The sequence below is a fragment of the Vombatus ursinus genome, unplaced genomic scaffold (assembly GCF_900497805.2).
Source record: "Vombatus ursinus unplaced genomic scaffold, bare-nosed wombat genome assembly UNPS02014812.1, whole genome shotgun sequence".
Lineage (NCBI taxonomy): Eukaryota > Metazoa > Chordata > Mammalia > Diprotodontia > Vombatidae > Vombatus > Vombatus ursinus.
Window position 1 is genome coordinate 34,083,135 of NW_020954590.1, and position 13,866 is coordinate 34,097,000.

The 13,866-nt window shown below is 35.0% G+C and overlaps 1 protein-coding gene across 1 annotated transcript in view; it reads left to right on the plus strand.

Annotated features, from left to right (window-relative positions):
- LOC114053935 (RNA-binding Raly-like protein) overlaps nucleotides 1-13,866 on the plus strand; it is a 382,357-nt gene that overhangs the window by 324,807 nt on the left and 43,684 nt on the right. Inside the window, exon 4 of the mRNA XM_027877079.1 lies at nucleotides 8,830-8,877. Within this exon, the coding sequence (XP_027732880.1) occupies nucleotides 8,830-8,877 (48 nt within the window). The remainder of the gene's footprint in view (nucleotides 1-8,829; nucleotides 8,878-13,866) is intronic.

Below are 13,866 nucleotides of genomic sequence, written 5' to 3' on the forward strand. Positions count from 1 at the left end.
CAGGGAACAAGTTTCACTTTAACTAAAGTGGAAAGCTTTGAGGTGAGGTTGGAGAGGTAGATAATGGTCATATCATAGAAGGTCCTGAATGACAGAGGACAGTGGACTTTATTCTGTAATCACTGCAAAACTAGAAACTATCAAGAAGCACTGTGGTACACTAAAAAGTATATTGTATTCGGAGTCAAAGGATCTGGGTTCAAATCCTAGCTCTCCTATTCAGTTTCCATATGATCTTGCCCAAGTAGCTTAACCTGTTTAGGAATCACTTTCCACACACATACAATTAGATGGTTAGACTAGATGAGTTCTATAATTCCTTCTACCCTTAAATCTATGGCCCTATATTTAGGAACTGTGGTAAAGGATGTGGTCTATGGTTGTCTATCCTGTGTAAATTTTGTCCACACTATTCTACCACAGGGATTTACCAAAGATACGAGCAGGGGGGTCCTCCCATTGTCTTGAAACACTATGGATATCTATGGAGCATGAAGGCTATTAGTAATTACTCACTCTTATTACCCCAAGTAAATCTTGTTTTCTGCTGATATAGTTCTTTTTCATTTCTCTCTGTTGTTCATTTCCTCCCTCCCCCCATGATGCTTCCTTTCTTTCTTGGTGGTTCTACTGCTACAATATACAGCCCTTAAATGGGTGAGGGGAAACTGTCTTTTCCCATACCAGGTAGGGGGCAGCTATTATCATCAGATGATGGTGGGATGAACTATGTCACCCCTGCATATACCTTGGCATCTATGTCCTTGAGCTGTGAGCAGTGCTACTCCTGGGAAGCTATTCTATAAATGATGATGGCCTTCCAAGAAAATGGATAAAATCCTTGAGAAACTACATTCATAAAATGATAGAATCTGACAATATATCAGATACTGGTTCTTGAATTGTCAGGACAAAGAGAGGGAACTTGAGGGATGTGCCCTCAGATTCAATTCAACAAACATTTATTTAGCAGCTACTAAGTACAAGGCACTGAGGAAACAAAACTAAAATGAAACAACTGCTCTCTTCAAAGGCTTAAATTCTACTGAATGATACAAGTTGAGCAGAGAAAGAATATATCTTTCTTATATTAAATCTTAGAAATTTTTAGAGAAAGGCAGGGGAGAGCAGAGAATCACAAGGAGAGGTAACAGGGAGAGCTGGGAGTACCTAGTCTACAAAAAGGAGTCACAGTTGTAAAATAGAAGGGCACATAAAGTGCAGTTTTTCTACCTGTCATCTATAATAATAATACATCGGATTGCCTGCAGCCTTTGTACAACAGCTTGATAGGTTATTGAAGGAAACCAGCCAGAGGTTAAGAGTTTAGCAGTAGCCATGGTTGTGATTCTTTAATCTCTCCATGTGCTTGAATTTCCAGGCTTTGCTAGACTAAGGGTATAGATTGCATCAAGTAAAGCTTCTTCATGGGGATGCTGGGAGCAAATCTAATCAGCAAACGTTTATCAAATACCTTTCCTGCTCTCAGTATTATGCTGGAACGTCCTGTAAATGGGAGCAGCCAGGTTGGGGGAGGGCAGAGGGGGAAGCAAGAAGATGAAATATATATCATGTGTGTATGTATGTGAATATATATCTATGTATATGTATGTACACGATACGTATATGTATATATACATGTATGTATGTACATGATACATATATGTATATACATGTGTGTATGTATGTACATGATACATATATGTATATATACCTGTGTGTATGTATGTACATATACCAGTCTCTTCAGTCTGGTTATATTATTCCCAAAATGAATAAAACCCTAATTAGTAGAGAAGTGACAACCAATAATTGTAATGAGGACTGTTTTTTTTTTTAATTTTAATGACTATCACATGGAAACATGCTGGTATATATCATTTTAGGTTAATTTTAGTATTATTTTACAGAAATCTTAAGCAGAAAATGGCTTTAGACCAGCTTTTTGTCACACTGAAAAGCAAAATAATTCTCTTTAAACATATTGTAAATGAGAACTTCTCATAAATGCAATGGTACAGTGAAGAGTGCTAAACTTTGAGTCATGGCACCTGAGTTCAAATCCTAATTCTGTTACTTCCTGTCTATGTAATCTTTAGGTAAATCATTTATCTCTCTGGGTCTCAGCTTCCTCATCTGTAAAATAAAGGGGCTGTGCAAGATGACTTCCAAGATCCCTTCTGGCTCTAGATTTATGATCTAGATGAGATCTATGATCCCATCCTTAGTCTCTTTCCATTATCATTAGATTTCTAGTAAACAGTTTTCCCTTTAATATCCATATAGATTTTGAAACTACTTAACAAATCACTTGTATGGATTGAGTGGAAATGAATGGACTATTTTCTGCACCATATTTTATATGCTCTAATCTATATAACTAGCACTACTTTACCACAGGAATGAGTTTGGGATCCATTAGCAAAGTCCTTTGGTGAGTTATATCTATTACCTTCCAATGGCTTTGAGTTCACTGTCATTTTTGAGCAGTGGAAAATTAGCTCTGAAATGGCTGCTGGATGGCATGATTTCCCTTCCTTCCCTTGTCAGGGCTTGTGACTAGAGTAGAAAGTCTACATGATACCTCATTCATACATCTCTTCCTAAAACCAAGCATTGCCTCTCAGAGAGGGGCTATACAGAAGAGAGACATTTCTATGTAAGGATTTGTTTATTTCCTTACACTCCTAAAGAAACTATGGCAAAGGGGGGCCTGTTGGCAGAATGTCTGCCCATAAAGGTATTATTAAATTGTTATTTATATTTCTGCTGGGAAATCTGCATGTACCCTAAAGATTCTATTTTAATGAAGCTCTCCAGAAACATCAAAAAAAGAATTAGTCTATTCATATGGAACTGAGTTTTAGGAACGTAAAAAGAATTAGATAAAATTGATCTCTTACATTGTAAAATTCAATGAGATATGGCTTCTTCTACAAATGAAAGTGTTTATATTAAATTCTAGGATAGTTGCTTTGACCTCTTCAAATTTAATCATCAACAAACAGTAATAAAACAAAATAAGAGCGTGAAAGCCCTTGGAGCTTCTGACTTCCCATTAGGTTTTATTGTGAGGATTTGATCAGTTATGAGGATAAATTGAAAAGTAAAATGAGAATTAGAAAAAATAGAATGAATTTAAAATGCAAAAAATACAAACTAAGAATAGTGCTTAGTCTTTGACTATGGTAAATCACTTTTCTAGAAGGGACAAATGGCAACTAATAAAATTAGATTTCTTCCAGAAGAAGCTAAAGGCTTTTAAGCCTAGTGACTATTATTAAGTATGAGACTCTGGGTCTGACTCTTGTCTGCAAACAGCTTTGACCCTTCCTGGATTTATTTCTTCTATGCATGCAATAAATTCTAATTTTTGTCATTTTCTTTTTAAATGCCTTAGGCAGGATCTAGGGTAGGTTAATCTAGATCCACATCTTTGCAAGGGCAGTTCCCTATAGGGAAGGAGGAGGTGACATGGAGGGGTAGGGGGGAGTAGTGCAAAAACAGTATCATAGAAATGAATGGCACTTTCATGATGGGATTAGACTTCCTCATCAATATTACTATAAAGCAACTAGGTAGCAGAGTGGATAGAGTACTGGACTTGAAGTTGGGAAGACTTCCTTTGATTTCTTTATCTGTAAAATGGGGTTAATCATGGATTTACCTCAGAAGGGTGTTGGGAGGATCTAATGAAATAATATATGTAGTGTTTCATACATTTTAGAGTGCTATGTAAATGTTATCTACGTTATTTTGGAAATATGAACCTGATAGTATCTACTGGCTATGCTTGCTTGTGATAGCTTATGAAAGGATGGCAAAGGAGGGGAAGAGAGAAGAAAGTTTTAGAGGACTTACCTGTTAAGAGTTAAAACAGAAAAAAGGAATAAGGAGGGAAGCAAGGTCACTAGAAAAAGCATCATGCATGTGATACCAGCAGTGGTATTGGTCCCCCGCCCCCTGGTCTCAGCTATGAGTACCTGTTCCTTCCTGTCTCTTTACTCCTGTCCTAGAATTACTTCCCAATTTTTGTGGTATTGACCCATGTCGACTGCTGCTCCAGAAGTCCTAAGAACAGCTTTAGTCTTTAAAACAATCAAGTGCTGTTCATGATTAATGTAAATAAGTGTTCATCATAATTATTAAATTACAAATATATTTGTGGGTTTTTATGCTCTTGACTTCATGATGTGAAATTTATCTGGAAATTAGTAAAACAAAATGTTGGGCTACATATCAGAAAAACATTGGGAATGAAGAGAGAACTAAATCTATAACCATGATCTTGTTAGCACCATGTTCTAGCCAATGAAGCTCAGCAGTCACACACAGATACAAATCTAATATTCTAACTATATAGTCTTAGAAAATATGTTAGCCTAAAGTATGTTAATGATTGAAGATGACAAATCTGAATAATAAATCTTTTGTCTTCCTCCACCTTCAGGCAAAGAAATTCACAGAGAAGGCCACTTCATCCACAGCTGAATGCAAAATAAAAGGATTTCTATCAAGGAATGTTTCATTCACCCATTAATCAAATGGGTTAAGTGCCTATTGTGTACAATGCACTTTATGAGGCACATTAAAAAAAAAAACACAGTTACTACCCCAAAGGAACAATAGTGAGGATAAAACCAATACTTGGATAATTGTAATGCAAGACATAATAGAAATACATAAAGGAGATAAAAGTAATAGGAAGGAAGGAAGGAAGGAAGGAAAGAAGGAAGGAAGGAAGGAAGGAAGGATAGATTTACTAAACACTTAACCATATGAGAAAATCAAAGAGGGAGAGAACACTTAGAGAGATTAGGAAAGACTTCATGGAAGAGGTGGCTCATAAACTGCATTGTGAAGGAAGGGAAGATTTTCATCAGGTGCAGATACAGAAGATCATTCCAAATATGGATATGGGAGAAACATAGCTGAGTTCAAGAAACACCTAACATGTCATTTTGTTTGGGGCGGGAGGGGAATGAGTACACAGAATGGAATAATATATTTCATTTGATAGTTTGGAGGTAAATGCAGAGAGGAGGATGAAAAAGCTTCAATGCCAGACCAACGAGGTTGTGTTTTATTTGGTAGCAGTGAAGCAAAGTTATGCAAAGTTTTTAAGCAGTGAAGTGAAATGGTCAGACCTTTCTATAATGAAAATTACTCTAGCAGTGAAGTGAAGAATGGGCTAGATATGGAAAAGTCTAGGGGAAGGGAAATCTATTAGGAGGTCCCTACCAAAGTCACAAGCCTGGCTGACCGGGAGAGAGGTGCCATCATTAGCAAAAAGAAAGTTATGAGGAGGAACTGGTTGGAAAGGGAAGATGATAAATTCCTTTTTGACCATGTTGAGTTTGAGTTAACTGTAAGATATCTCAGTGGAAGTGTTCAATAAGCAATTAGAAAGTTCAAAATTGAAGCTCATGGAAAAGTTCAGGGCAGGATTTATAAGACTGGGAGTTACCTGAGTAGACTTAATTGAAATCATAGCAATGGATCATATTTCTAAAACAGAGAAGAAGACGGATGAGAACAGAGCATTAGAGAATACCCACATTTAAGATATGGGAAGAGGAAGAGAAACCAGTGAGGACAATCAAGATAGGCAAGAGAATGACTTTGTACAATGTCAGGGAAACTGTGGAAGGAGAATATCAAGAAGGAGAAGATGGTTAACTCTGTATAGTGCTACAGAGAAGTCAAGAAGAATAGGACCTGAAAAGAGTCTGTTGTTGTTGATGATGGTGATGATGATGATGATGTTTTTGTGATAAATTCAGTAGTGAATTTCAGCAGTATGGAAAAATCAGATTAAAAACAGACTAAAGAATGACTTGGTAGTGAGAGCATGGCAGGATCTAGTATAGATTTCTGTTTTTGGAAGCTTACAATTAAAAAGAGAAGGATAAGGTGATAGCATGAATTTGTAGGAGGGTCGGGGAAGGTTTTTAAAAATCTAATTCTGGTTCTGTTTCTGTTCTGAACATGAAGAAAGGCAAAAATGTGATCCCTCCTATCAAGGAGCTCACATTCTAGTGGGGAAGATAACATGCAATTTACTATTGTACATATCTATCTATCTATCTATATATATGTATATATATCTATATCTATATCTATATATCTATATATATATATATATATATATATATAGCAGCTAGATGGTACAGTGGATAGAGTGCTGGGCTGGGAGTCAGGAAGTGCAGTGGCTAGAAGACTGGGCTTGGAATCATGAAGACCCATCTTCCTGAGTCCTCAAGTCTAGTCTCACACACTTACTAGCTGTGTGACCCTGACAAGTAACTTAGCCCTATTTGCCTCAGTTTCCTCATCTATAAAATGAGCTGGAGAAGGAAATGGAAAATAACTCCAGGCTTTGCCAAGAAAATCCCAAAATGGGGTCACAATGAGTTGGATATGACTGAAGGACTGAACACAAGAATAGAAGGCAGATGGTGGTGATTACCCAGTATTTAGAATTACTAGAGTGAGAACGAAAAGACAATAGAAACCAATTTGAAGAAAAAAAAACACCGAAGTAACTGACCAGCCCAACCAGTAGAGAGGAAGGTAAATTAACCTAGAACAGAGGTGATGGACTAAAGGAAAATGGAAGGACAGATTGACCTCACAAAAAGGATAACAAAGCAGCTTCATGCTTCATGCTATCCCCTGCTGTTTGAACATATTTTCCTCCTATTAATAATTCTATGGATCATTTCTTCTTAAAGCCTTTAATTCCATTTGTCTGTTTAGAATCTTTTTTACCCAAAGTAAACTAAAGTAATTATCTGAATAATTGCGGTAAAAATCACTTGCCTCAATTATCTATATGTATTAGACAAAACTGGATTTTTACCCTCAATTCTCTGGATCATTTCATCAGTTAGCACACTTCATGGTGCAAGCATAGAGGGAGCAATGGTTCTGCCCTTGAGTTAAGTGAATTTAATGTGTCTACGGAGGAGAAATCCTATAAGGATTTTCAGTGATTGAGCTCCAAGAATAAGAAGGGGAAAGGTTTAAAAAGCTTAATGAAGTCATAACCATAATGGCTGATAGATTAAGTATGTTACTGTGTATCAGGCTTTCACTATATACATATACATCCATCATGATATATATGGATGAAGGGGGTAGTTAGGTGGCACAGTGGGTAGAGCACCAGCCCTGGAGTCAGGAGGACCTGAGTTCTAATCCGACCTCAGACCAAACACTTGACACTTACTAGCTGTGTGACCCTGGAGAAGTCACTTAACCCCAATTGCCTAAAAATAGTAGTAGTAGTAATAATAATAATAATAATAATATATGAATGTATTTGTATATCTGTTTCAAAAAATCATTATTTTGTCAACCAGCAATGTAACTCCAAGCAATAACAAGAACTTAAGCACGTGGTATCATGACTCTACTTTAATCAATCAACCAATCAATAAATGTTTATTCAGTGCCTACTATGTGCCAGATACTAAGAACTGAGGGTACAAAAAGTGGGAAGATATCCCCTACTCTCAAAGAACTTACAATAATGGGGGAGATAAAATGCAAATACATAAATACAAAGTAAGCTATAAAAATGAATGGTAGGTAATTAACAGAGGAAGGCACTGGAATTAAGAGAGGTTGGGGATGGCTTCCTGTAGAAGGTAGGATTTTAATTGGGCCTTAGAGGAAGCCACAGAGCTCAGTAGAACTTTAAGGCTTTTGCAATTTAAAGAAAAAAAGTGACAAAGTCAGAACCAAAATTGATTAAAGTAAGTGGAGTTGGTAAAAATAAAGTCATTTCCTGCCAGTGAAAATATTCCATCTGTTACAAAACTAAGGTTTGAGGACTTTTGTCTTTACCTAAACTCTGTTTATGTTTTCTTTTGTTGTGCAAATGTTTGTGGGTTTCTTTGTTTTATACTTTCACCCATCTGTCTTGATTTTCTGGCTGTTCAAATCCATTTTATCAATGACTATGTAAATCCCCTTGGAAAAAAAACTTAAAAGGCCATATTGTTTTTCATAACACTCAGACAAAACTTTCTTAGCTTCTTCTTCCTTTTTTGGAGTGGACTTCACTCTTTACTGAATATAAAAATGCCAAATTTCTGAAACAGCTACATTTCTATTTATCAAACACATTATCAGTGAGCCATTACATCTTTTCTTTTATCCTTTCTGCCATCTATTAACTGATCATATGGAAAGAAAAATAGTGAAAATTATAGTATCTTCTCCCTTTGAATAAGGGAAAGGGAAAGAAGACAATCAATTATACATGTTAATTATGTTGCATAACATGAGAGACAGCATTGTATAAGGGATACAGATCTAGCCTCAGATTCAGGAAGACCTGGATTTATGCCTCAATTCTGATATATCTTGGTATTGTGACCCTGGATAAGTCATTTAACCTTTCATTTTCCTCAGGCAAATCTCTGAGATCCTAAACAGAGTAGCACATGCTAATTAATCATCTGCTTTTGAAGGAAGGAGTTTGTTCAGTGGGATTTCCTACCCTGATGAAATAATAGATTCAGACAACCCATCTATCTCCCCCCCACCAAGTGACATAATACTTATTCATTTTACTATTCTTCATTATCTTCTATCCTCCCAATGGAAATTATGAGTTCATATTTGGTAAAAAAAAAAAATGGCAGTAGCTTTATACTCCTATGTATGAAATGTGTATATTACTTTATAAAGTCAGCTTATAAGTAAATATGTTAAAAATTGGTCTGAAATAAAAAAGTGAACAATATTGTAATACCACAAAGTCATTAGTATAAGTTTACTGAATGCCAGCTGATGATTGTTTTTCTGTTCCTTTTGCAGTGGTTATGTCTTTGATTATGATTACTACAGAGATGATTTCTACAATCGGTGAGTTGGGCTTTACTCCTCTATGACCCTTTATTTTGCATGGTTTTGTGTTTAAATGCTTCATGCATTTTGCTCATAGATATTTCTCGATCTAGCTTTAAAAGACATATATTTATTTATTTATTTAATTAAAAAGCAACCCTTCTAAATCTGTCCAAAAAAAAAAAAGTCTGCCAGAGGACAAAGCTATTAACCCTACATTTTTCAAGTAGAAAAGCATTTATCAGATGATTGCTTTGTGCCCAGGACTGTGCCAAGCAGTGGAGATACAAAAAAAAAGTCAAAAACAATCCCTAATTATTCAAACATTTTCTATAGGATCTTCAGACTTTGAAGACTTTTGGAGATGCTTGCTTATCTTATTGTCTCATGTTATAAATTAAAGAATATTTGAAAAAGATTTACATTTTAGATAAAAACATTTTTTCCTGATTGTGATGTGCTTTTGAGAATTCTTGAAGAATAATTTAAGACTTCTTAAGTCTAATAGGAATTTTGTAAAAACAAGAAGTGTTTCTCTATTCTGCTAAAATACACCTACTTTCATTCATTCATTAGGAAAACATTTACTAACCAACTACTGAGTGCCAAGTACCGTGCTAGGTTCTGGGGCTACAAAGACAAAAAAATGAAACAGTTCCTAAGTCGTTTAACTTCAGTCAACCCCCAAAGACTTATCTACTGAGTCACAGATAAGTTGTGATATTCATTAGTGGAGGAAGCTTCTGTAACTTTATGTACTCTCTTTTCCATGTCCCTTGAAAATACAGTTTCCTAGGTCTAAGGATGTCCTCAAAAGAAAATAAGTATAGTCTAAAATCTAATTATCTAATACATCTAACACATAGTAAGTGTTTAATAAATATTTTGTGGCTGATTGACCAGTACTTTAGGAAAACCACTTTTGTCAGTATGTGGAGGATATATTGGCATATGGAGAGAGTTGAGGCAGGGAGACCAACCAAAAAGCTATTTCAGTAGTCCAGGAGAGAGATGATGAGGGCCTATATTAAGATATATAGATCTGGATATGTAAATCTGAGAACCATCTTCAAAGGTAGATGATATTGAATGATCAGATGATAACTGCTCAACTGAATCTATTGGAGCTGATAAAATAATCAAAGGAAAGAGTATATAGAGAAAAAAGAAGAGCCAGGACAAGGCTAAAATGTGCCTTTTCATAACTTCTACTCATTTTTACTCTGCTGGGCCAAACAGAACAATTCTAATCCCCTTTCCACAATGACAGTCCTTCAAATACTTGAAGACGACTCTCATGTACCTTCTTAAGTCTTCTGTTCTCCATAATGAACATTCTGAATTGCTCTGCAGTTTTCCTATGGAATGATCTAAATGTTCTTCACAGTTCTGGTTGGCCTTCTCTAGAAACTTCAACTAATACTATGTCCCTCCTACACTGTGGCACCCAGAACTGGCTGGTATCCATTATGTTATTTTTTTAATGGTAGGGACTGATGTGCGCTAGTCGTACTAGACAGAGTGACTAACTGCATTGATCTATAACATGGATAGGCAAGAATAATGTGTAGTCTGTGACCTATAACAAGGGGAAAATAATTTGTCCACATCAGAATTGGACCTAGAACCATAGCCTCACTAATACCATGTACGTGGTAACAGAGGGAAACAACCACAAATATCATTAAATGTATATTTCATTCACAGTTATTGCTGTGTAGAATTTCTATGAAAATGCCCTTGACTAATGCCTATTGCCATATCATCTATAACTTATACAAGAAAAAGTTAATTTTTTGTACCCAAATATTAACTTAGTTTCTTTTCAGAAAGATTTTCCCAACCTATTCTTACAATTCTTAAGAATTTAATAGATCTCGCAAGAGTAATAGGAAGGTTAAGCTGAGTTTTAAAAAATCTATTATGGGTGCTGCAGTTATAAAAGATAATCTTTAGACCTTGTTTCTAATATTCTATAATTACATATTGATGATAATTAGATTTTTAAATGTTTCTGCTACAGCTTTTATTGACTCCTTAATGTGGAGAGCACTAAACTTGGGACTCTGAATATCATATTATTCAATGAATATACATTGCCTCATATTCTATAGCTATTATTTTTAACCAAGTAATTGTGAGGCATGGAGGTGACCCTGAATTCTCAAATTATGCCAGTGGAATTCAAACTAGCAAATTCTATCAAGGTGACAGGCTTTGAGAGTGGACTGAGCAGTAGAATGTATGTCTGTCATCCAAAGATGTGGCTAATTTTTGAGAGGCTTGTAGCAGGTTGAATACAAAATGATGGGTTTTTCAGCAAGTACAACTTTCCAAAGGTGAATAACTAAGTCATAGATGGTTTGTAATCTTCATTGGCATGGCAGATAGAGTATCCATACTGACAAAATTATAGATCTTTAAAGTACAGGGATATTCATGCTTCATAACATTGTCCTCATTGTGCATTAGATTATCCCCTACTTCTAAAAGGTTTCTATTTATGTGTCTTTATAAATATCCAAAGAATCCTCCACTAGGAATCAGAAAACCTAGGTTCTAGTTATTCACTCCTTCCTGTCTCCTATTCTGTAATTTGCTATTTTGTTATTGGACAAGTCACTTGAACTTTTTGGTTATTGGTTTTCTTATTTGTAAAATGAATTGGACCATATAATCTCAGTTTCTTCTAATTCTGTGTATGCCATGTCTTCTGCTGGACTCTAAGCTCTGTGAAGTCATATTTTTTTTTAATTTCTTTCTTTTCCATTACCTGGCATAGTGCCAGACATATACAGTAGGAACTTAAACATTTGATGACTGAATAAATAAATAAAAAAGTGCTTGAATTTTTCAGTGCCAAAAAGACAGATTTACTGTGTGTTATTTGTCTGTTTCTAATCATCCAGATTTTTCATAATGGAATGTAAGCATCTATCAGTAGCAGATATTCTCATTAGTTAGCCTGTAAACATCAGCTCCCAAGAAAACCAAACAAAAGGGAGAGGTAGCATATGAAGAGGAAAGAGAATTTTTGTCCCATAACCAAATTATTTTTTGTTGATGCTGATTTTTGTAAGGACTACTCTGCTTACATTTATTAATAAATATTACCCCTTTTTCTCACCTTCATTTCTAAAGCTGGCAAGATGGAATTTGTTTCCTTTTTTATGTTTATAAACCAGAAGAATATATAGGCCACTGTTAATCACTCTCCACTCATTGACTAGGAATTTGTCCTTTTGGTGATACTAAGAGCAGCCATTTTAAAAATGGCTCTGAGTCAGTCTTCTAGCCCTACCAAGAATCATGTAGTTTTTGCGTTCCATTTGAAAGTCCTCTAATAACACAACAATTCATGCTACTTTCATTCCCTAGCTAATTACAACTTATCATTTTTCAATTTGAGTGTTTCTGAATGGATAGGTTTGAATAGTTGTAATAGAAAGGCTAACATTCTACTAGATGCATGTATTAGACAGCTGTTTAGACAGCTATTCAGTTCTAGCTTATTGAGATCTCTCTGGTACCTTGAGCCATGTTAATTTTTTAGGCTTTCTAGTTAAGTATCAGGGATTCTGAACAATTCCATTCCTTAATAGGCTTGTATATTCTCTCAAAACTGTGTGTGCATGTCAGGGAGAGGGACAGATAGTATAGGATCATTTAGAGTTGGCAATAACCTTAGAGACCATTTGGGATAACACTTTTGTTACAGATGAGGAAATTGAGGGATTTAGCTTGCCCAGGGTCTAACAAGTAGTAAATAGTAGAGTTGGGATTGATATTCAGGTGCTTCCAGTCTGGTACCTTTCCAATTACAGTATTTTTCTTCCAATGCAGAATTGTAAAGGAAAGTCTTTGCACGTAATTTTAAAATGAAAATCTTTATACACTCAAATAAAGTAAATTGACATAAAAAACTAAAAGAGTTTGAGCCCCAGGGAGTATTTTCAATTACTATAATATTACCAATTGCAGTTGAACCTTTTTTTCCCACTGATATCTGCAAAGATTCTGTATAATCAGTGAGCACCAAATTGTGTTCTTAACAGAAAAACAGTAACAACTATGCCTGAAATGCTTGTACAAAGTTAAAAAAGTTAGATTTAATAAAGAATAGTTGTTTAGTTCTAGCGCTACTTTGTTCTCATATTAATTAAAAACAGGAGCAAAGCCAATGTAATTTCAGTGAATGAAAAACTCTTAGGTCAAGTTAAAGTTGTTTCGGATCATTGATTACAGAGTATCAGCTTGTGCTGAGCTCTCACAAGTATTGGAAAAATAAAACAAGATGCTCTGTCTGTTTCTTAATGTTCATTTCAATTAGCATTTGACCCAATTGGATTCCATTACATAGAATGTCCTAAAAGTCTTAATTCAATTTTAAGTTTAATAAATATATTTTGAATATGTTTATTGTATATTTTATAAGTATGATTTTGAAGCATGACTTTAATATTTTTATATTTGGGGGGGGGGAATTCTTATATGACTTATACAGAGTCCCAAAAGTCTCAGAGCAATTTTGAGCTTATGGAACATTCTGTTAAGTCATGTAAGAATTTCTTTACCTTACATTTCAAAGTTTAAAAACCATGCTACAAAATTATAATTATCAAAATTTATATCAATATATTTAAAATACACAATTATTGTTCTATTTCTGAATAACAGAAGATTTGCATGAATTATTTTTCAAATCGGCAGCCAGTATTATAAAGATTGTTATCCTTATCCATCCTAGAGCTAACATATCAGGTTATTGAATAAATTTTATGAAATAAATGGAAAATGAAATTATTTACCATTGTATGGTTTTCATGGCAAGGAATGACACTGAAAAATAATAAAAAAGCGACCACTGCACCCCAAAAAGGAATACCCTGGCTAAATGAGGTACAGTATGCAAAGCCTTAACCATTAGAAATATTTTTCTGAGCCATTGTCTGCCTAGTCAGTCTGACAGGTGATACTAATAGCTGAGACTGGAGTCTGCAGAGATGA